Source organism: Catharus ustulatus, chromosome Z (genome assembly GCF_009819885.2).
Source record: "Catharus ustulatus isolate bCatUst1 chromosome Z, bCatUst1.pri.v2, whole genome shotgun sequence".
Lineage (NCBI taxonomy): Eukaryota > Metazoa > Chordata > Aves > Passeriformes > Turdidae > Catharus > Catharus ustulatus.
Window position 1 is genome coordinate 312,379 of NC_046262.2, and position 23,325 is coordinate 335,703.

A 23,325-nucleotide genomic window follows, 5' to 3' on the forward strand; every position below is an offset into this window, starting at 1 on the left:
TTCCCCCACTACTGTGAATCTTCATGGAGCCACAGCTAGGATTGCCTGGCAGACTGGCTGCTCCCATCTTTTCCTGCATGCCAGCCAGTCAGGAGAAGAGCAGTGTGCACTATCTGGGATAACATCCCAAAGTAAACGCCCGCACACAGGGCTCTGAGTAATGTTGTAGTAATTCCTGAGCACAGAAGTGCCTTCAGGGAAACATGAGATGGATTCCCTTTTTAAACCACACAGAATAATAGCAGGGTTTTGTTGGTGCTTGAGTCAGGCCAACACAGATTCCCTTCCCTCAGAAAGTATGAAAGCAGCAAATTACCCCAAATGGGCCTGGTTTTGTGCAGACAACAATGCAAGTCATAAAATCAATCATATCCCAAAACAATTGCCCAGAGCTGAACAATGGGAAGCACTGGGTGAAAGCTAAGCAGGAATAATGCTCCCTTAAGGAAGGACTCATCACAAATCACAGCAGACAGGATGCAGCAAGGAAGAGTGACAGCCAGAAAAGCCTGAATTCAAAACTCACCTTCCCACTGACATTCCAAGTGGGAGCCTGAGAAGGAATGAAGTGCTTGAACACTGCACAGCCCCAGGACTAAATCAGTTCAGCTCTTCTGGGGAAAGGAAACTCAGAAAGGAAATACAGTGGAACCAGGCACAGAACTCGGCTCAGTGATGTTTAGTTCCTCGGTTTTACCCTTCATTTCCAAACACCCCTGCAAGGCCACTTGTATATTCTGCTGCTCTGGATGTGTCACTGTACCAGCAGCATTTGTCATTTCCAGATCCAGTACCCCCACTGCTTCCTGCACTAATCCTGAGTGACAGCACGCAGTTAATGCTGTGAAAGCGTTGTTTAAAGCCAAATGTGCTCGGGCAGGAGCCGCAGCAGGGCTGGAAGGAGCAGGGCTGGTCAGCCCGTGCTGCTCCGCAGAGCTCACGCCGGGAATTCAGCGGTGTGCTTCCCCATCTGTTGGCAGAAGGAAGGAGTGACACCAGAGCTCCTCAGGAAAACGGACTCGACATCAGATGGAGCCAAGGGCCCCGTTCTGTGCCCCTCAGAAACACCAGCTCCTGATTTCACAACCTGGGGAAAAGAGTGTTCTCCTCATGGGAAATGTCCCTGCCGTGCTTGGTGGAGAGGTTTCACAGAAACATGGACTTGTATCAAATCCATGGATTTGATGGAACTCAGCCAGAAAGAGGAATGCAGAAGAAACAACATTTTTTAATAGCTGGAGTAGGAAAAATCTCCACAGCTCCATGTCCTTGCTGTCAAATCTGCGTTAGGATTTCTGTGTTAAAATTCTTTCAGCATGCAGAATTTCCACCATTTATTTCCTGCCTACAAACTGTACAAGTTATAGTGTCTGCCCTTTGCTTAAATTCATAATTCTCAAAATTACCATCTAATTTATTTTTGACTCCAGGTATAGAGAACTAAACTCTTTCCCCCCCCTTTTGGATTAATTGATAGAGAAAACAATGGAAAGATGAACAGGGAGAGGATTGCTTAGAAAGACAATCTGCATTATCCCCTGGTTATTGCATATTAGGAAATGAGTCAAATAAGAATGTGAATAAATAGGTGTGTTCAGAACTGCTTAAATACAGAATTGCTGATATGTTTGACCCTTTCTACACAGTTGTGTCCCAAACCCTGACAAAACAGGACAAACAGGAATAGACTTTGGGAAGGAGAGAAGGAGCAGTGGGACAGAAAGGAGTGTATTTTTGAGTAGGGCATGTTGCTAGTGAAAGATGAGACTGAGGAATAAAGGAGAGGATGGAGGAGAAAAGACCCAAAGCAGAATTGGAAATACCTGCTGGAACTGGTCACACCAGGGTCTGAGAGGGGCAGTGGTGCGTGCTCATCTTCATGGCCCCAGCGTAGGGAACAGCTGCTGTTCCCCTCACACATGGATCTGCACCGTGTAAGTGTAAAACCAATATTTGCCTGGGCCATTAGTCACTGTTAAGGGGCCCTTTTATCTCCAGTAAACTCTTTCCTGACAGTGTGTCCCACAAACCAGGATTTGCATGCAGCAACCTTGTGAATAATTTGGCGAATTCCAAATGTTCAGTCCCGGACAGGAATTAACATCCTGCACAGAATGGGGATTGTCAAAGGCACGAGTAACCTCTGCTGCTTTGTTAAGCCAAAATGTTCCTGATTTTAATTAATTTTGGTTTTATTCTGGTGTGAGGAATTTGAGGCAGGCAGGAAAACAGAAAAGTGCTGAAAGACACAGCTCTGGAACTCAACATCACATTTTTGGTTTAGGAAAACCAAGTCTATTTGAACAAAACTTTTCTGGCACAGAAAAATTGAGTATTGTTGCTGCTGAAAAATAAACCAAGTGATCTCTCCAATACCTGCCAGTCCAAAACAAAGATCACTTTTAGTACAGAGCACCAGCCCATCATCACTTTAAGAGACAGAATTTCCCAGTTTTTTACATGTAATCTGATCAGTAACCATACCTGTGTTCCACTTGCCCTAAATTGCATCATTTGTGAACATATGTGTATGTGGCAGGATGGCACTACTGTCATCCCTACATATGACCACCTTATCTGTTAACTAATTTATCTGCTTATTAATGAGCAAAACCATCGGTTAACAATGAGCCTCTCCCAAATCTCCAGTCCTTCCTCAGAAGGATTTGGGAAGCACAAGTCCGATCTGAGCTTTTAAAAAGCCAAATAAGGAGCGATAAAGTAATCCTGTCACTTAGAACAACAGCAGGAGGGAGGTCCCAGCTCCACCAGAGCTTCCCCGCATCCTTTCCCGGGGCTGGGCTGGAGCAGGGTCCCGCTGCCCCGAGCCCGAGCCAGGAGGCGGCGCTGGGAGCGGCCGCGCTGTGTCGGGTCCGGCCCCTCCCCTGCTCCCCGCCCGGAGAACCGGGGAAACCCGTCCGGCCAGTCTGGCTGCCAGGGAGCTGCCGGGGAGCTGCCAGGGGCGGGCGCGGGGCCGCCGGGGCTCGGCAGGCGCTGAGCTGAGCTGAGCTGAGCTGAGCTGAGCTGAGCGGGGAGCCGCGGGCACAGGTGGGGCCGGGGGCTCCTGTGGGGCAGGGGCTGCCGGAGAGAGAGGGGCTGCGGGCTCGGGGTTCGGGGCTGTGGGGTTTGAGGTTCGGGGTTCGGGGGCGCGGTGCCTCCATCCCCCCCGGGATCTCCAGTGCCAGCTCCGCGGGTGGGTACCGCGCTCGGTGCGGGCCGGGGGTCGGGCAGGGCTCTGTGCCAGCCGCACAGGAGAGGCCGGAGCTGAGCCCAGCCGCACCCGGAACGCCTTCCCTTCTTTTTCCTTCTCAGAACATCACCTGCTCGGGGACCCTGGCGCGTTGTTTTGGAGCGTTTCACCCCAGCGGGGCAGCCCTGGCCGAGCCCCGCGGAATCCGCGTCCCCCTCGCTCCCTCCCACCCGCGGGATGTGCGGCCGCTGATGGTCGAGCTTAGCGCCGGCTCTCCAGCCTAGAGAAAGCTCGGGAGTTTGCTGGGAGGTGAGGTAAGGCACTGCTCGGCTCCCTGCGGCCTCCCCGAGCCCCCCGGGAACTGGGCTGGTTGCCCTGCTCCCGGCTTTTCCCCCCGTACCTGTAAATGATGAAAGCAGCCTTCAGGGCTGCGGCGCTATTACACATTAGTCAGTGTTTATACAGCCATAGGTTTCTGCATAAAGGAATAGTAATCCCGCAACAGAAAATACTGGATAAGTTACTTGTGAGGTTAGTGACTTGCTTGGGGAAAAAAAAAAAAAAAGAAGGAATGGGTGTCTTGGCCCTGGTACCTCGCGGTCGGTGCCTATAGCTTAAATAGCATCCCTTCCTTGGAGTGGGCATGGAGCTGTGCTAAATGGAGCAGTTAATGGAGCATGTTAATGGCTCGGGTGTCAGCAGGGGCGGATGGAGAGCGAAGCACGGCCCGGAGCTGTGGCAGGGAGCTGGGGACAGTCAGTAACAGTGCGGGGTCTTTGGTGGCTCTCTGGTCCCGGGGTGTCTGGCTGTGACTGCGGCTTGGGCTGGCTGCCCTGAGCTGTCCCCACCTGTGTGGCTGCTGCTGGAGCCCTGGATTGTTCCCCTGTAAGTGTCTGTGCTGGATCAGGTCCCTGTTTGGTTGTGGGTTTTGATCGGTCCTTCTCCTCAAAGCCTGCTTTAGAAGTGAGTAGTGTCTGGCCATTTTTGAAGTTGTCCTTGTCATCTCACCTTAGAGTCTGCTTGCTTTCATACCTGTCCCAGGCCTCTGTTTTTTATGTATTAAATTATCATAGAGATAATTTTCAGTAACTTCTAAACTGTACCCACTTAATTCTGCCATATAAGACAGCGTGTGAATGTTCTGAACCTTTGCTTTGGAGTCTGGGATGGTGAATTCCACAAAGCACTTGCACTGAAGCTATTTTAAATGAGCTGAAATTTATTTCCTTGCTCTCTTGTCGGTGTGGCTGTTGTTTGAGGGCTGAGAGCACGAAGGGCTGCCTGCCCTTAAATGTGGAAAGGGGCTTGGTTGGTGTTGTTTCAGATCTGAGAGGTTTTGATGTTCTTCCTGGCCTTGGGCTTTGTCAGGCCTCTGTTAAATGAGATGCTTTGTGCAGCTGTAATTGAATGCAGGACGTTGGCCAGGAGCTTCTGAAACCCAAGCCTGGCTCTGTCAGTGCCTTACCCAATGGCCTTGGGCAAATCACTTAACCTCTCTGTTTCTGTGCTGGTCGGGGTGAAGGGCAGGATTCCCTGTGAGCCTGTGACAGCACTGCTCTCTGGCCAGCCTGCAGCATCCCTCTGGAACGTGGGCTGTGTTTTCCCCAGTTCTGATAGAAACCTGAAATATGCTTTGTGCCCTCCAAACCTTTGAGAAACTCCACCCCAAAGGACTCTCTCCCTTTAGCTGAATAAAGTTGCAGGACTCCTCTGTCTCCTTGGTGGACACTGGCTTTTCATGGTTTTTCCTCACAATGGGCAATTTCAGCAAGTTCATGGATGCTCTTGGGTACCAAAGGCTGTACAGTGATGTGTAAAAAGAAAAAAGGGGCTGAGGAGAAGCACTGTAGGGGAAAGCAGGAAACAAATCAAGGGAAGAACCATCTGCAAAAGTGACTCTGTCCCTGAGGTGGCATGGAAAGGTCTGGAGAATGAAGCAGAAATTTTTGTAAGAAATTTTGCAAGGCAAATTAATTTCAGGATTTTTCTAAAGGATATTTTTTGTCACTGCGTGCACACCAGGTGGAATCTGGCAATAAAGCATTTTCTGTGTTGTTTCATTGCAGATGGAGCCTCACTGGAAGCTGAACACGGGATTCTCTGTGAGTGACAGCTGCCAGCATCTGTGATGCAGTCTGAGCTTCAGTCACACACTCCACTGGATAAAGGTCAGTTTAGGAAATGGCTTCAGTGTCGATTGTAGGTGTTGCCAGAAGAGGTGGATTAATGGAATCTCCAATCTTGGTAGCAGGAGGTAACCTTTATTTATTTAGTCCAGTTAAAAATACCTGCTGGTTTTGATGGTGAGAGTGATTGCTAGGGAAAAAACTATGAAGTTCCCAAAATCTTCTGCTCCAAACAATGCAGTTTAAGCATGCACAGAAATAATTGTTTTCCTCTATTAACCTCAGTATGGGCTGTTGTATGATGAGGATCTTGGGACCAAGGCAACACCCTCTAAAGGGCAGGTTGAAACCCCTTCAGAGTGCACTGGAAACTGCAGCTTGAGCAAAGGTTACCAGCCCTCTTATCTTCTGCAAAGATATCTTGTCTTGCCTTGGACTTTAAATGATGGAACTCTGCAGATCTGTTAATGAGAAATCCTAGGGCAGATAACGGGGAAAATGATGATTTTGTTCCTGCAATGGCCCATCTTCAACCATTTCAGTGTAACCTCAGGCAGCTGGCCTGTAAGCTGTGGGTCTCTTTCTCTGAGTGATTTTCAGTTCAATTATTTGTGTCAAATCCTGATGGCTCATCAGGATAAATCAATTCTATTGGAATGTCCCTCATACTGATTTTCATACAAGTTTTAAGAAGTAGCTACACTGGGGAGTACACAATAGCCTCTGCTTTCTATTTTCACTTTTTTCCCCAAGATGGGCCTGAACATTTGTCAGCAGCAGAGAATTGTACCCTCTCTCCTCTCTCCTCTCTCTAGACGGTTTTGGGGTCTTGGTGTCTCAGCTTGCTTGAACAGGTCTGCAGTGTGTTCAGGGGAGGAAGTGTCACCTCCCTGCAGCCAGGTTGGGCACAAGCAGCTTTATAAACTAAGATTTCAGGGCTTGGTGGTGCCAGTGTTACAGATTTACTGTGGTGTTTGCCTGCTGATGGTGCAGGTGATCGGGCTTGTTGTGGCACTGGAGGAGGGACTGGGCTTGGCTCCTTGCAAGGAGAGACCTGTGGGTGTTGCAAGGTTGGCTGCACACAGCAGCAATTAAAAAGTCTCTTGGAGCTGGAATTAGTCCTTAATCCTCAGAGGCAGTGCAGCCTCCAGAGCAGTAGTAGGTGCCTGTGTGAATCAGATACACTTTGGATTTAAAAACGATACGTGCAAACCAGGTGTAAAATGAGGGGCTGGCTGTAGGCAGCAGTGGTGCTGCCAGGCTGACTCCTCCCGGACTGTCACTCGCAGAACAGGGTCCCCAAGGCTCTCTCACCTTGCAGGGAGAGCTGCAGGCCCTCGGCTGTGACACTTTGTGTCTCCGGTGTGACACTTTGTGTCTCTGGTGTGACACTGTGTCTCTGGTGTGACATTTTGTGTCTCCAGTGTGATATTTTGTGTCTCCGGTGTGACACTGTGTCTCCGGTGTGACATTTTGTGTCTCCGGTGTGACACTTTGTGTCTCGGCTGTGCCATGCTGTGCTGTCCCGGGCAGTGTGGGTGCATGACTTTCCCATCAGCACTCTATCTGTATCACTATCTGGAATGACTCTGATTTGAGCCTTTTGGGGTGACTCAGAGTCACTCAGTGTTGGGTGGATGTTGGCAGGTTCCAGCTGGAGCTGTTTCCAGGATCACAGTGCAGGGAAGGTGTGTAGGGCCAGGAGCTGGGTTTCAGTACCTTACACTCTTGACCCTCAGCTGGCTCAAAGTACATACCTGAAGTCCTGAGCTCACCTTTCTCTGGGGCATCCCAGGAGCTGGGGTTTCCCTTCTTAGGGTGTAGTGTGTTTCAGAACAAATGACTACAGGAAATCACCCCTTCAAGATATTATTTTGGAGTGTTCATTTATTGTAAAGTAGTCATTCAAGGAAGTTACTGGAGCTGTGTGTGAAATAGGTATGAATTGATCAGCCTTAAGCATGTCATTGTCATAGCAATCTACCTGGAGCTCAGCAGTGTTTGGAGTGAAGGTTATTTCCTTGGCCCTTTTGTGCTGATTCGTGCTATTTCAGCTGCTGTTTTCTGTCCCTCTCAAAATGTCATAAAGATTACCTGGAAGGTTTGAGCTGTTCAGCAGACCCTACCTATCTGTTACCAATAACAGTTCATATCTGCTCTCAGTAATCAGTGATCCATCTCACCTATTGGAAGAAAATGCACTTTATGATTTGCTGGTGTCCCTGTAGCAGCTCTGGTTCCAGGGAGATGACTTGCTGAATACATTTTTAATGAAGGCCAATATTCTGTGGCTGGGATCCCTGAGGGGAGAGCAGAAACACAATATCCTGCTGTTGGAGGCCTTGGCTTGGCTTTGGAGGGGTTAAAAATAACTGTGGGAGCATTAATTGGCAGTAGCATTAATGAGCAGTTGGGTCATTATCGGGCTTGAGGGTGGACCATGTCCTGAGAGGATCCTGGGCTGGCTTTGCAATTCCACATTTCAGCTCTGTCCCTTAATCCTGTGCCCACGGGTGAAAGATCATCCTGAAACCTCTCAGGGTGTAAACTGGGGTACAGATTTGAGCCCCTTGAATACAGGTGCCTGCTCTGGTGGAGCCATCCAAGTGCTCTGTGGGCTCTGATTTCTCCTCTGGGTGCTGGGCTGGCAGCCCTGGGAGGGTCCTGTTGCTGTTCCCTGCCAGGCTTTGTCTGTGTTCCCAGTTTGGCTCTGGCTCTCTGTTACTGGTGAGGTGAGCAGTGTGGGACAGCTGAAGGTGGCAGAATAATCACTGCTGGCTCTTGGGGAAAATGTAATTGGAGTGAGCATGCATCTGCCAGCAGGTCCTTGTGGGAGCCCCATGGCAGAGGCTGATGTCAGACACGGCTTTCTGCTGCAGTTTGGGGAGTTTCTGTTCAGCCCTCCACAAGCAGGTTTTGTTTTGCAGTGCCAGATGCTCCAATAACACGTAGTAAAGAGATAAATCTCACATGTCTGAGGATCAGGCTTTGCATTTAAGTACTTTTTAAATGCCAAATTAAGTCAGTGAAACATCTTGCTGTAGCTTTTTTGTCCTGTTTGAACTCCAGAGACCTGAAGCAGTTCAGAAGGATCTCTGAGTGACTTTTGGTGCTGTTTGAGTTTGCTTTATGATTCCTGTTTAAAATGCTGATGTTGTGTTCTGAAAGAGCAGCGTGTGCCAGGTTTGAGCAGCTGCTGAGCTTGGCACCGCCCAGGCAGTGAGGTAGTGCAGAATGTGGTGCCAGGAACAGGAACATGCAGGGTGTGGGCTGGGCACAGGCTGTGGTGGCCAGCAGGTGTGTAATGGTGAGGCTTGTGCTTCACATGGTAGGGCTTTGTACCCATAACAAACACAAAATAACACCTTTTGTGGCATTTTAATCCTTTTTCTATCCGTGTCCTTTGTTCTAGATGGATTCATTAACTCTCAGGGCACTGAGTGATGATCTGATTTGTAAGGTCACTCCAGGTTCATGCAGCAGTGTCAAGTGCAGTGACTCTCCAGAGAAGAATTTAGAGTAAGATAGGGTTGTTATTTACTGCCTTGAAACAAATGCAGTAATTGGAGTTTTTACAAGGTTTAATTTATTCCAAATTGTCTGGTGCTTGCCCTGAGGCAGAAGCAGACACAAAACCTGAGTGACTGAAGCACTGTGGAATTTGACCTTTTAGTAAATAAACTGGATCAGGTGTACTTAAACCTGTGCTTAATACAATTGTGATGTCCTTTACCTCCCCGTGTATCCACAGTACTGTTGGATCAGCAGGATTTTCCAAGCTGGGAGGCAGAACTGGGAGCTGGGCATTGCTCCCCAGCCGCCCAGGCAGTGGGAGCTGACACTTCCTGTAAGGTTTTCTGATCTGAAACTCATCTGGAACAGTGTGAAAGCCCCTGTTGTCAAGTCAAGGAGCTAGAAAATGAGGGCCATGCAGCCAGGAACCAGATTTTTAAAGTGTTCTCTGAGTATTTTATCAAGCAGTATTTAACAACTGTGTTGTTCCACCTTAGGCCCTCCATGAACTCTTTCCACAGCCCTCAGAATAGTGACCACATCAAAAATCAGTAGTGCCTCCTCTTTTCTTGCCGTGTTTGTTCCCCTTTAGTTTCTGCTGGGTGTGCACTCCCCTCTCTTACCTGGTGCCTCTGGATTAGTTGGCATCTGTGCTGCTCCACGCTGTCGGCTCCTCCCATCTCCCCTTTCACATGGTGATCCCCACCTTGCTCTGAACTTCTGACACGGCACTGCCCTCCCAGCCAGCCCTTTCCTTCCATACCAGGTGTCAAGAAACTTAACTCTAAAGCAATTTGTCAGCCTGTCACAGGAGCACTCCTTTGCCCTGGGTCCCACAGCAGCTCTCCCTCTCTCCCAGCTTTTCTGCAGGCTCCCGGCCAGCCCCGGGCACGATTCCACCGCCTCCTGCAGCATGCTAATGGTGTGCCCGCAGCACAGAGCACTTGTGCTGCCTGCAGGGCAACATTTAATGAGATCTCCTCTCTTAACGAGGTTTCCCAGTTGGCAGTTTAGTTCTCCGAGGAGGGAGAGTGACTACAGTTAATTTAACTTACCCCAGATCACTTCCCTGGCGTCCATTCCCAGTGAGCATCACAGGCTACTGCTGGTGGCGTTGCAGGAATTGCCATGCAGCCACAGGTCTGAAATGGAAAACAAAAGCAGCTTGGTTTTGATAGCTCATCTAACCCTTTGTGTGACAAATTAGTTCATTAATCATTAAAGTCTAATAGACTAACAGCTGAATGTCTGTGTGCCAGGGATATGAGCTTGTTTTGGTTCTTGTAGAGTGAGAGCTGTCAAAGATCTGCTGGCATTTTGGGTTCTAGGTGTTAGCAGGACAGAAAGAGCTAAAGCACTGAAAAGAGGAGAAATAAGCCAAGGTATTCAGGGGTATTCAGTGAGGTATTCAGGGGCCTGAGTTGGAGCTGGAGGTGTATTCCCTAACTCCAAGGCCATTTAGGAAAACATGATCTGTCACAGAAGTCTCAGGCTCTATGCCTGTGTTGTCTGTGTTAGTGACCAGCTGTCATACTCCTGGGTAATTCCATCGAGGAAGCTGCTCCAGCAGCTTGGGTGGGTCTTGGCAGAAGTCATGTGGGTGCCTGTACTGCCAGCCTGGTGGATTTGTTTTATTTTGTGGGCTGTCAGTCTGTGCTGGGCAGTAGCACAGTCAGTGCTCCTGGAATATTTCTCCTGCTCTTACAGGACACACAATTCAGTGGGAGATGTGTGTGCACTCCCCAGTTCCTGTGTCAGGAGCACACGGTGTTCCTGGGGCTGCACTGTAATTACACACAGCAGAACAGTAATGAAGGGCTGGCTGGCACAAGAACTGCCCCTGACTCTGCTCAGTGCTGCAAAACCAAGCCTGTGCCCTGTGCTGCTTTCAGATGTGGGGTTTGGTGGCCAGCACCAGCAGAGTAAAATTAGATGTGGTCTCCAGCTAGGTGAGCTCTTTTCCCTAACTTGTCCAAAATGCTGGCAGGGTGCTAGCAGCATGATTTCAGAAAGGGATTCAGAGACCACCTTGGAGGAGGATTCCCAGCCCAACGACGAGGTGGTGCCCTACAGTGACGATGAAACAGAGGATGAGTTGGACAGCCGGCAGCCCGGGGCTGAACCAGGACCCCACCCAGCCAGCAGAGACACCGAGGACAGCCGAGATCCTGGCAAAAAAGGTAACAACATCATGAACTTGGTCTGGGGACAGCACCATGCTGGATGCAGAGCCTCAGGGACCCATTGGATTCTGTGTTTATTTGTCACGTGAGGTTTGGAATGACTTCTCTGACTCTGGAGGAGTCATTGATGGCACTGCAGTTTAACAATGTCAGAATGAAACTCAGCTTCATTCTGGTTCTGTGCCACTGCTCCTTGTGTAAAGATAATGAGCAGCATGTACATGTGCTCTGGGAACTGTTCAGACAGACCTTCAGGTACTTTTTTCCCCAGCCCTCTGGAAACGGGCTCCAGCATAACAAACATTTTGTTGTGCTCAGTCAGCGTGAGCAGATTTCCACCTGGCTGCTCATTCTGTGGCGTCATGAGTTTCCTGAAAGGTAAAAGGTGAGTAGGAGGAGTTCAGAGGAACTGGCAGGTACAGCCTGTGGCTGCTGCCTGTGTAGGAACAGCAGTGGGAGGAGCCTTCCTGGCATCCCTGTTCTGAACCTTTGCCCAAGAAACATCTGTAGCTTCCCTAAATTCCCTTTTCTCACGCTGCAAAATGAGCCTGGGTAATTGATACAGATTTTTTCCTGTTTGTGTGGGAACAGTCGATCAGCTCTCATTCCATAGCCACCTGTTGTGTGTTTTCGTTTTACAAGCACCTGTCACATGTTTAGTTCAAGGCTTTTTTTATGATGACATCCTTGAAAGCCGATGAATTACCAAAGCAGCTTGCCAAATATTAGGTGTTAGTATCACAGTTTAAAGTCACTTTGAGGAGCTTCCTTCCTGCAGGTTTCCATCAACTTTATCAACATTGCAATATTTTTTGAATATGTTATGTAGACTTTATGTTTTTTCTTTATGCCCTGTCATTTTGACAAAATTTAGTAACTTTCTCAATTCATGCATTTAATCTGTTAACTCTAAACATGGTTCTTTGAGAGAAATATTTCTCAATTATCTTCTGGGTTTGTAACCAAGGTGCTGGAAATGAAAGTTGTGTAGTCATAGGAAAAATCCAGATACGTCATTCTGGAAAAAAAAAAAGTCTTTGCACTTGGATTTGGGTTTTGGAGTGTTAGTCACAGCCCTGCAGGCCCCACGCCCCTGCTGCCGGGAGTTTCACCCCATCCATGGGTGAAGATCTATGAAACAGGAAGAACTCCCATTGGGGACAGTCACCGTGGGATGGAGAAGGGGACACGCCTGGCCAGTGAGTCAGGAAAGCTGCATTTCCAAATCCTGCCTGCGTCATCCTTCCCGGGCAGGCAGAAACAGAAACCGGGCCAGGGAGTTCCTGGGATGTGGGCAGGGCTGGGAGCGTGCCTGTGGCACCAGGGTGGCTGTGGCACCTGGGTGGTTGTGGCACCAGGGTGACTGTGGCACCAGGGTGGCTGTGACACCAGGGTGGCTGTGGCACCAGGGTGCCTGTGGCACCAGGGTGACTGTGACACCAGGGTGGCTGTGACACCAGGGTGGCTGTGACACCAGGGTGGCTGTGGCACCAGGGTGCCTGTGGCACCAGGGTGACTGTGGCAGGCTGGAGGGAATGGCACTGAAGGATCTGCGAGGGAAACCCGTGAAAGAGCGGGCACAGAAAATTACCTGAGCACTTCAGATTTGTACTTTTGAATGGGTGTGAATGAAAACCGAGTGGTTAAATCAAATAATTGCCTCAAAAGGTGAAGTGACCACTTCATTCCCAGCTTAGCACTTCACAGAAGCAAGCCAAAAGAGGGGAGAGAAGGGAATTTGGCATGAATAAATGTTATTCTGCAGGTTTTCCACAGAACTTTCAAATGTTAAGCAACTTTTCGTCCTACCTCTGAATGTACTTGAATTGCTAATAAAGACAAACAGCCTGGAGCTCTCTTGAAAAGGTTTTTTTAAAGGATATAAAGCGGGTACCACCAGCCTTGCTTCAGTCCAAAGTACCTTTAAAATATGGATTTGAGGGAAAAGCTGAAAGTGGCAGATTTGTTATAACACTTTTTGACCCCTTTTGTCCCTTCCAGACTGCAGCTGGCAAGTTAAAGCAAACGATCAGCACTTCTACGAGCAGCCCAGCTTCAAGAGAACAATCTTCCTGTGCTTCAAGAAAAGCAAATATGCGGTAAGCTGTCTTATGCCAACGAGGTGTTAATTGTCGGGTGAATGCTTTCCTCAATCCGATAAGATCTAGGGAATGGTGGTGAGCGGTGGAAAAGCCACCGGTCACAATTGCTCAGTGTTTCTAGCAGAGAAATAATAATAATAAGAATAAGGGGAAGAATAACTGGGTTGGGGTTTTGAAATGGAAAATCAAGGTATCAAGAGATGTGTTTAAGGTGAGATGGAGAATTAGGAGCTTAAAAAGATGCACTGTACATTTGTGTTGTGTTTTGTGACTGATGTTTGGGTTTCTCCCACAGGGAAATGCAATTAAGACGTGCAAGTACAACCCCATCACTTTTTTGCCTCTGAATCTGTTTGAACAGTTCAAGAGAGCAGCCAACTTCTATTTCCTTGTTCTTCTCATATTGCAGGTGAGCAAGATGGAGAATACTCACTGTGAAGGGAATTTGAGCTCAATAATATTTATGTCCCAATTCAGGGCTGTCCTGTCAGGGAATTGAGGGGCACTATCTGAACTGCTGCAGAGACCATCATAACAGAAACCTGCAACAAATCAGGATGATCTGTGGCAGAGTTCTGGGGTGAGCTAGTTGCACAGAATTAGAATGAACTCATTGCAGAGCTCATGAATTTCATGAGGAAAAGATGTTTCTTGAGTTCATCTCATAAATCAGAAGCACCAACAGACTGAGCCAGTGCAATTGTTAAAGGGAAGCTGACTCCTAAGTAGAACAAGCCAAACTTCCCACAGAGTTTTATTCATTTTAACAACCTGACTTAAAATTCTCTCTGATGTGGGGTGGTTTTTTTTCTCTAGTCAGGTTACTATGTAATATCTCTGACTGAAATGTTGGATGATCCTGTACTGAACTGATTTTATTGGTCCTTTGCAGTCGATTCCTCAAATATCTACCCTGTCATGGTTCACAACACTGGTGCCCTTGCTCTTGGTGCTGGGGGTAACTGCAGTCAAAGACCTGGTGGATGACATTGTAAGGACACTTTCTGTCAGTAAGAAAAGCCAAAGCCACCCAGTGTGGCTCATTTGTCCCCTGTGCCACAGAGCAGGGAGTACATTCTTTGCTCTGGTTTCAGGCTCGGTACAGGATGGACAAGGAGATCAATAACAGGACATGTGATGTCATCAAGGATGGAAGGTTTGTGTGTTCCCCTCTGAGCTCTGGAGTGATGATCATCGCCCTGTTGCTAAGCTTTGCCACAGATCTGAAGCTGTAGATGATAGCCTGTCTGAAAACCTAACTGAAGGTGGAAGAGAATTGCTTAAAGGAGTAATTGAAAGTTAATTCTCTGGACTAAACCTGTGCCAAGTTTTTTGCAGTAAATTGCAGTTTCTGCAAAGCAAACCGACAGTGCACCAAGAGGTTTTTTTGTTCTAAGGAAAGCTCGGTATGATAAGATTTATAGAGTGCATCATGTTCTAGATTAAAGAGTAATAATGATTAAACTATCTTGATATTAGGTTCAAAGCCACCAAATGGAAAGATATTAAAGTTGGTGATATCATTCGTCTGAAGAAAAACGCTTTTGTTCCTGTAAGTGCCTCATACATTTGTTTTATGTTTCTAGAGAGCTCTGTAGGAGTCTTGACCTGGCTTTATTTGATGTCTGTTTATTTGCTTTCTAGGCTGATATTTTGCTTCTGTCCAGCTCAGAACCAAACAGTCTGTGCTATGTGGAGACAGCTGAACTGGATGGGTGAGGTTCTGCTGAAGGGTGTTTGGAGATAATTTGGGCTGAGTAGGAAAAGAGCCTGCTTGGAAAGCCACACCTGGGAACTGTATCCAGCTGCTGATTCCCACAATTCAAGAAGCATTAAAAATTGTCCACTGGAGTGCTACAGACACATCAAAAGTGTTGGAGAATGTGACATAGGAAAAGAGGGGGAAGGACATGGATTTATTTTTTACTTGAGTATAGTTTGCTCAGAGAAGTAGTGGTACCTTAATTTAACTGTGTGTGTTTAAACTGCTCTCCTGTATCCACGGTTTTAATAAAATCACCTTTTTATCCTTTCTTCTTAGTGAGACCAACTTAAAATTCAAAATGGCCCTAGAGGTGACACACAGGTACCTTCAGGAAGAAAGTGCCCTGGCAGACTTTGATGGTTAGTACAGTTCTACACCTAACACTGTTAGAACACAGCTCAAATAGCTTGCAAGTCAATAAAAGTAAAGTAAAGCTACAAATCAATGCATTTGGATTTAAATTGTACATTAAACACATCCTCCTCCACATTTTCTAGGTCTGGTTGAATGTGAAGAGCCCAATAACCGGCTGGATAAGTTTACAGGAACATTATCCTGGAGAAACTCCAAATATCCCCTGGATGCTGATAAGATTTTGTTGCGTGGCTGTAAGATGAGGAATACGGATTTCTGCCATGGGATGGTCATTTTTGCAGGTGTGTAATATTTCCCCACTAAAAGCAAACCTGTAGAGTGAAAAAGAATCTTCTGTATTTCATGTCCCAGTTTAGTAGAACTTTAATACCAACATGTGTTTGCTTATCCTGTCTTTTCACTATTTTTAATTTTTCACTGTTTTTAGGTGCTGACACCAAAATAATGAAAAATAGTGGAAGAACAAGATTTAAAAGGACAAAAATTGACTCCCTTATGAACTACATGGTTTATACTGTAAGCATTTTTTAAAATTTGTACTTTAAGTGAACAGTGAATGCAAAGTTAGGCAGCTTCTTCTTGTGTGTGTGTAATAAATATGTTTTGACTTTTGTCTGGCCTGCTGAGCTGGGATGGAGTAGGAGGAAATCTGAAAGGTGCCTTGGTGGGAAGTGTTTGCTGCATTTCTTTTCTACCTGTCCCACTCTGTTTGGAACACGAGGAGCAAACTGAAGTGTGAGGCCTCTGTGTGCCCCGCAGATCATCGTGGTCCTCATCCTGCTGTCGGCTGGGCTGGCCATCGGCCACACCTACTGGGAGCAGCAGCTCGGCAACTCCTCCTGGTACCTGTACGATGCAGAGGACTCCAGCCCCGCCTACCGGGGCTTCCTCAACTTCTGGGGCTACATCATCGTCCTCAACACCATGGTGCCCATTTCCCTCTACGTGAGGTAGGCACTGCCCTGAGGGATTCCTGTGCAGATGTGAGTGCAGCTGGGAGTGAGGATATTCCTTCTCTTCCATCTAGTGTGGAGATGATTCGCTTTGGCCAAAGCTATTTCATCAACTGGGACCTGCAGATGTACTACGCCGAGAAGGACACGGCTGCCAAGGCCAGGACCACCACGCTGAACGAGCAGCTGGGCCAGATCCAGTACATCTTCTCTGACAAGACTGGAACCCTGACCCAGAACATCATGACCTTCAAAAAGTGCTGCATAAACGGGCAGAGATACGGTAAGTTGTGCAAAGCCTGTGCAGAGGAGGAGGAATTTTAGTGCCTGTTGGAGATCAGGTACACACAAGTACAATTTAGACCTGGCATTGGGTAAAGCATAGGGTTCAATCGTTGGGGTTTTCCCACTTATAAAGGGGAAATTGAGGACTGAAAATCGGTCATTTGCACAATGTTTTGTACACATTTACTTTCACTAGAAATGCTTTGGGGACAAAGTCAAGAAACACAAGGAAATTTTAGTGAGAGCAGCAGTTTGTCCTTTGCCTTTCCTTTCAGTCCTGTTGTAGCTATGTTTTACTCAGTGGTGGGCTGGGAAAGCTCTGCCCTGCCCGGTCCCCCTGACTGCGGGTGCTTGCCTTGCAGGAGACTGCCGGGATGCAGCGGGGCAGCTGCAGAGCCACCCAGAGGTAGGTCCGTGCAGCCACCACTGTGTCCTGCTCGGTGGAACGGGAGCCCTCCCTCAGCACGGCACCTCGGTAACTCAGACTCTCTCCCCCTGTTTTCTGTACAGCAAGTTGATTTCAGCTGGAATATGTATGCAGATGGAAAGTTCTTATTCTATGATCACTACCTGATAGAGCAAATAAAGTCTGGGAAGGAGCCAGAAATCCACAAGTTCTTTTTCCTGCTTGCTATTTGTCACACAGTCATGGCTGACACTTCTGATGGTGAGTGTGGCTTTTTGGTTGGTTTGTTTTCCTCGTGTAGCAGAAAACAGTAATTCAAATCCAGATCCACAAGGGAGAGATCTGCAACTACTGCTAATACCATAAGGGAGAAGTGTTAGGCTCTCCTTTTGAATTTAACAGAACTAAATGTAGAGGTGATCAGCTCCCATCTTTGTGAAATCTCCATGAAACCAACAGTGTCCTGGTCCTTTCTTGTTCCCAATGTTTTTGGTGCTGTTTCCACTCACTGTATTGGTGTCTCTGGCCAAGGATTTGTCTTTGGGAGCTTCTTTTGAAAATGTTCAAATGACTGGATTGAGAAAGGAGGGTACTGAGGTTTTGCTTTAATCTGTGGAGGGAAGCAGCCGTTTGGGAAGCTGGTGTGACAGGTTCCCGGTGCCTGTTTTGTCCGTGTGCACTGCCGGGCGCTGCAGCAGTGTCCGGCTGTCCCCCAGCTGTGCCCTGCCACCCCACAGGTCAGCTCCATTACCAGGCAGCTTCCCCGGACGAGGGCGCTCTGGTGACGGCGGCGCGGAACTTCGGCTACGTGTTCCTGTCCCGCACACAGAACACCATCACCATCAGCGAGATGGGGATTGAGAGGACCTACGACGTCCTGGCCATCCTGGATTTCAACAGCGACAGGAAGAGGATGTCTGTCATTGGTAAGCTGATTGCCTGCAGGGAGAAGGCCACTTGTGTTTCAGGGATGTGCAAAGGGAGCTGGGCTCAGGAATTTACAGCTGTGTGCCAGTTTGAGTCCACTGAAGAAGAAACACCATCCTGTACTTTGGTACTTGGCAGTAGGCTGGAAAACCAATGTGAAATGATTGCTGTTTCCCTCTGCAGTAAGAGAGTCCAGTGGCAGTATCAAGCTTTATTGCAAAGGGGCTGATACGGTGATTTACCAGCGGCTGCACCCCAGGAGTCTAAAGAGAGAAGCCACAGAAGAGGCACTCGATGTATGTTGGCATTTTTGTATGCTCTTTTTAAAACAATAGTGTTATTCATTTCCTTTTCCTAAGCTATTAAGACAAATGGAAAGCTGCAATTGGCTCTGAAAGTTGTTCTCTTAAACTTGTCAAATGCTCATGTTTGGATTGCAGATGAAGAGTTTTCTTTTGTGTGGTTTTAATTATTTTGCAGGTCTTTGCAAATGAAACTCTCAGGACACTCTGCTTGTGCTATAGAGACATAAGCCAGGATGAATTTGAAGTGTGGAATAAAAAGTTTATGGAGGCCAGTTTAGCCACAAGTCACCGGGAAGAAGCTCTGGACAAAGTGTATGAGGAAATAGAAAAGAACTTGATTGTAAGGAGCTGTACATTTTTAGTACATTACAATTCTTATATTAAAAGAAGCATGTTTCAGTGCTGCTAACCACCTGTATTTAAAATCCCTTCCAGCTGCTTGGTGCAACAGCTATTGAAGACAAACTACAGGATGGAGTTCCAGAAACTATTTCCAAACTCTCCAAAGCGGACATTAAAATCTGGGTGCTTACTGGCGACAAAAAAGGTGGGGCTGCTTACAGCCAGACAGCTAAAAACAGGAGGATTTGTCCCTGTTCACCTACACTGTGGCATTGAAAGGGAATTTTCATACCTAACATAAATCTGAAATTACTTAAGAGCATTTGAGGTGCATCTGGCTGCTCCTAACAATTACTTGTGATGGAACTTTCAGTAAATACTTTCCCCTCTTAATTTTTTTTAATAGAAACTGCTGAAAATATTGGATTTTCTTGTGAACTCTTAACACAGGACACGACCATCTGCTATGGAGAAGATATCAGGCAAGTGAAAACACAGAGTAGTTAGTTTTCAGGATTTTTAGTCTGGGACTGACCTAGCTTAAAGTTTGTCCTTGACTTTTCTGTAACTGTTTGTCCCTCTCTTTCCAGTGCTCTACTTCAAACCAGGCTGGAAAACCAGAGGAACAGGGCTGGATCCAGTCCACATTCCTCTCTCAGAATGAGCGAGCCCTTCTTCCAGGACAGCAAAGATCGGGCTCTAATCATCACTGGCTCCTGGCTGGTATGTACAAAGGCTGTTCTCCCAAGTGTCTGGCATTTTGGGGCACCACCAGACGACAGTGTCTCTCCTTGAGGACTCTGTTCCTTTGTCTGCACGAGCAGTTCATGAAAATGCCAGGAATGGATGCTGGGAGCAGCCAGGTGTGTTCCTGGAGCAGGACTGGAAATGGTGCAGAAGGGAATATAGTAAGTGTTATTTTTGTCACAGAATGAAATCCTGCTGGAGAAGAAAAAGAAGAAAAAGAAACTGAAACTGAAATTCCCCAGAACAGCAGAAGAGAAGAAAAAACAAACCGAGAAGAGGAGAAGGGCAGAGGCCTACAAGGAGCAGCAGCAGCAGAACTTTGTTGATCTGGCCTCCGAGTGCAGGGCTGTGATCTGCTGCCGTGTGACCCCCAAGCAGAAGGCCATGGTGGTGGAGATGGTGAAGAAGTACAAGAAGGCCATCACCCTGGCCATCGGGGACGGGGCCAATGACGTGAACATGATCAAAAGTAAGGCAGCTGGCGAGCTCTCTCGCTAGGACAGATCTCCCCTGGCCTGCTCCTGCGGTCTCTCCACTGTCCCTCTCTGTCAGAAGACTCTTCCATCTGCTTTGCTGCCGTGGGGCTTTTAGCTTCTGGGCCAGTTTCCCTTTCTGAGGAAGCACTTTAGGAAATGGTTAGTGGTTTTTCCTGATCTACTTTATTTTTTCCCTGAGCAGGAATCCCATCTGTTCTCATGCTGTGTGTTACAGAAGTGTAATCTAAAACCAAAGCAGTAGCTTGGCTGCCCCTTGCCCGGTGGCATTAGCCATCCCAGATGGTACCTGCTGCTCTTTGAACAGCTTCCCAAGAGATCCCAGTGAGATAAAAAACATCTAGGATAGGGCTTATGTCCTGAGGGTGTTTGTAAACTGCCTGGCCAGTTTGTTCAGGACTTTATTCACTCTGTCTCATCGCTTGGTTCTCCTTTGGTCAAATTTCCCAGGTGCATTGTGACAGAACAAGCACTGAGAGAGAATCCAGGTGACAGCAGAAATGTGGCCCTGGTCACGTTGCTGTCCCTTTGTCCAACCTAGCGTGTGGTGTTTGTGTCCTTCACCCAGCTGCCCACATTGGAGTTGGGATCAGTGGCCAGGAGGGGATGCAGGCTGTCATGTCGAGTGACTACTCCTTCGGGCAGTTCCGCTACCTCCAGCGGCTGCTGCTGGTCCACGGGCGCTGGTCCTACATCAGGATGTGCAAGTTTCTGAGATACTTCTTCTACAAAAACTTCGCTTTCACACTGGCCCACATCTGGTACTCATTCTTCAACGGCTTCTCTGCCCAGGTAGGGAGGTGTGCTCGTGTGGGATGACAACAAGCACTGTGGAACAGCAAAGGCTTAACCTGGGAAGTGTCAGGAATGTGGAGCTACAAGCATTGATTTCTGCAGGAGGATGTGATGAGTGCTGAGCAAGTTACAAGCAGTTGGGTATGGTTCCAGAGCACCACAGTCAGGATCACTGTTGTACAGGGAGGAAGATTTGGAAGGAGTGGGGCAGCTTAACACAGACTAAAGAGCTTCAGCAGAGCCTTGAGCCAAGACAGTGCTGCCTTTGGGTGAACACTGAGACAGGGAACTTAGAGCTGCAGCAGAGCAGAAGGTGGAGGGGAAGGATGTAATAAAATGGAATCTCTCAGCCCTGCCATTCCCCCTCTCTTGCAGACAGCCTATGAGGACTGGTTCATCACAGTGTACAATGTGCTGTATTCCAGTCTCCCGGTCCTGCTCGTCGGCTTGTTTGACCAGGTATCCCCGTGTTGTTACAACTGAGCAATCCCAAGGTCTTTAAGTTTCACTGGTTGTCCATGAAACCAGGGGTTTGGTTTTGTGGCTTGCATTACTCTGTGCAAATCCCTGCTATTGGAAAGGGAAAGGGATCTGCCGTTCCCTTAGGGACACTGCACAGTTCAGCTTCTCACTCCTCAAAGCTCAGGCTGAGAGCAACAATTCACAACTTTGTTTTTCTTCTTCCTCTTTTTTAAGGATGTGAGCGACAAACTGAGCCTTCGGTTCCCCAGACTTTATGTTTTGGGTCAGAGAGATTTACTTTTCAACTACAAGAAGTTCTTTATAAGTTTGCTCCATGGAACTGTAACTTCACTGATCATCTTCTTCATCCCGTACGGAGCCTACCTTCAATCTATGGGACAAGATGGGGAAGCCCCTGCAGATTATCAGTCCTTTGCTGTCACAACAGCATCCTCTCTGATATTTGTTGTCAATTTTCAGGCAAGTAAGCTTGGTTTCCTGAGCTCTGGTGCTCTGAGAGCATTTGCTGCTCACTGTATTCTAAATTTCTCTACTAAAAAGGTAACAACATGCACAAAGTATTTTGCATTATTTGGAATTAATAAACTAATTAGGCATTTTTGTTTACTTTTAGATCGGCCTGGATACATCTTACTGGACTTTTATTAATGCTTTTTCAGTATTTGGGAGTATTGCAATTTACTTTGGGATCACATTTGACTTTCACAGTGCTGGAATCCATGTTCTCTTCCCTGCTCTCTTTCATTTCACAGGTCAGTCCTGGTGGTTTGTGGTTCTCAGCCCTGTCTCATGTAGCTTTGTCATAAATTAACTTCTACTCTTTTTTATTCCAAGGAACTGCTCCGAATGCTCTGCGACAGCCGTATCATTGGCTTACCATTATTTTATCCACTGCTATTTGCTTACTGCCTGTAGTGGCACAGCGCTTCTTGTTCCTGACAATCTGGCCTTCAGAGTGCGATAAAGTGAGTGAAATCTGTGGTATTTGGGTGAATATGGCAGGTGTTTATTTACAGGGGCTGGTGCCAGTGCTGAGGTGTGGTGGAAGGTGTCCCTGCCCATGGCAGGGGTTGGCACAGGATGGGCTTTAAGGTCCCTTCCAGCCCAAGCCATTCTGGGATTTTCAATGCTGTCCCAGTGCACGACCCGCTGTGTTTGCAGATCCAGAGGAACCGTCGGAAGTACCTGCAGGAGGAGCAGCAGTGGAAGCGGCGGCAGAGCGCGTTCCGCCGCGGTGTGTCCGCCCGCCGCTCCGCCTACGCCTTCTCGCACCAGCGCGGCTACGCCGACCTCATCTCCTCGGGCCGCGGCATCCGCAAGCGCCGCGCCCCGCTGGACGCCGTGCTGGCAGCTGGGGACACGGGCCCCGGGCACACCGGGCACACCGGGCACACCGGGGACACCGGGGACACCAGCTGATGGACTGCCTGCTGCGGAGGAGCTGTTCGCCACAGCGACTGCACAAACCGCTCCGGACAAACTCGGGAGCTTTTTTAACCGTGGCATGAGGATGTGAAGGTTTTTATGTCTTATCACCGAAGTTTCTGGGTTTGGACTCGTGGGAACACAGAAAGGCCAAGAGTTCTCCGTGGAGCTGCTGATCCTTGTGTGACCACTCTAATGACAGTGAAGGATACATGTGCTGGGAATGGAAACCCAGCAGTGTCATTTTTAGCGATGACTGGAATTGCAGACTTTTCACTATTCCATGCTATGTTGGTATAAAACTGTATCTACATTTCATATTTGTCATTGAAAGTAATTTCGCTTGTGTGCTCCGTTTGATTAACTGCTCAGACACGATGGCACGTGGGGTGCCCAGACCTGGCTGCTCCCATCGGAGCTGTCACAGCTGAGCTGGGATGTCTTTGGTGATGAACTCCAGCCAGTGTCACATTGGATTAGGAATCAGCCTGGAGCTGGCACAAGCGATTCATTTCAGTTCTGAACACAGTGATGGAAATCAGATAGAAATCAGTCATGGGAATGTATTTCACTTGCTGGTGCCTCAGTTCTTACAGGTTAAAAAGTGTTTTTATGAGTCTCTTTACATTTGCACATTCTTTACTCAAGCTGAAGTGTTTGAATGTTTCACTTTTATCTACTTCCCCCCTGAACTAAAGCTAATTATTGAAATGGTTTTATAGTAAAAATTATGACCTACAGCTCTCATTCAATGGAACGCACATTTCAAAAGTGTCATGCAAATAAACATCCAAAAGTATTTCCTTGCAGTGAGTTAGACCCGGCTACGGGGAGGGGAAGGGAAGGGAAGGGAAGGGAAGGGAAGGGAAGGGAAGGGAAGGGAAGGGAAGGGCGGGGCTGGCTGACGCA

General features: G+C 47.8%; 1 protein-coding gene across 3 annotated transcripts; it reads left to right on the forward strand.

The window, feature by feature from the left end:
• The first annotated feature begins 2,955 nt into the window (after positions 1 to 2,955).
• ATP8B1 (ATPase phospholipid transporting 8B1) lies at positions 2,956 to 23,215 on the forward strand. Of its 3 annotated transcripts, none has more exons than XM_033085910.1 (30): positions 2,956 to 3,048; positions 3,313 to 3,504; positions 5,257 to 5,358; positions 10,817 to 11,009; positions 13,014 to 13,111; positions 13,410 to 13,523; positions 14,007 to 14,105; positions 14,209 to 14,270; positions 14,594 to 14,666; positions 14,759 to 14,829; positions 15,156 to 15,238; positions 15,377 to 15,535; positions 15,682 to 15,770; positions 16,014 to 16,204; positions 16,282 to 16,490; positions 16,855 to 16,898; positions 17,003 to 17,159; positions 17,636 to 17,824; positions 18,009 to 18,121; positions 18,306 to 18,470; positions 18,566 to 18,677; positions 18,879 to 18,954; positions 19,063 to 19,195; positions 19,403 to 19,688; positions 20,282 to 20,505; positions 20,884 to 20,967; positions 21,205 to 21,450; positions 21,605 to 21,743; positions 21,826 to 21,956; positions 22,153 to 23,215. In XM_033085910.1, the coding sequence occupies exons 4-30, from the start codon at positions 10,829 to 10,831 to the stop codon at positions 22,408 to 22,410; spliced, it is 3,786 nt and encodes a 1,261-aa protein (XP_032941801.1). In that variant the 5' UTR covers positions 2,956 to 3,048; positions 3,313 to 3,504; positions 5,257 to 5,358; positions 10,817 to 10,828; the 3' UTR covers positions 22,411 to 23,215. The 3 variants fall into 3 exon arrangements, with proteins under 3 accessions (XP_032941801.1, XP_032941802.1, XP_032941803.1); XM_033085911.1 differs by having other exon boundaries at positions 3,313 to 3,499; XM_033085912.1 differs by lacking the exons at positions 2,956 to 3,048; positions 3,313 to 3,504; positions 5,257 to 5,358 and having other exon boundaries at positions 10,823 to 11,008; positions 13,012 to 13,111.
• The last annotated feature ends 110 nt before the right edge of the window (positions 23,216 to 23,325 follow it).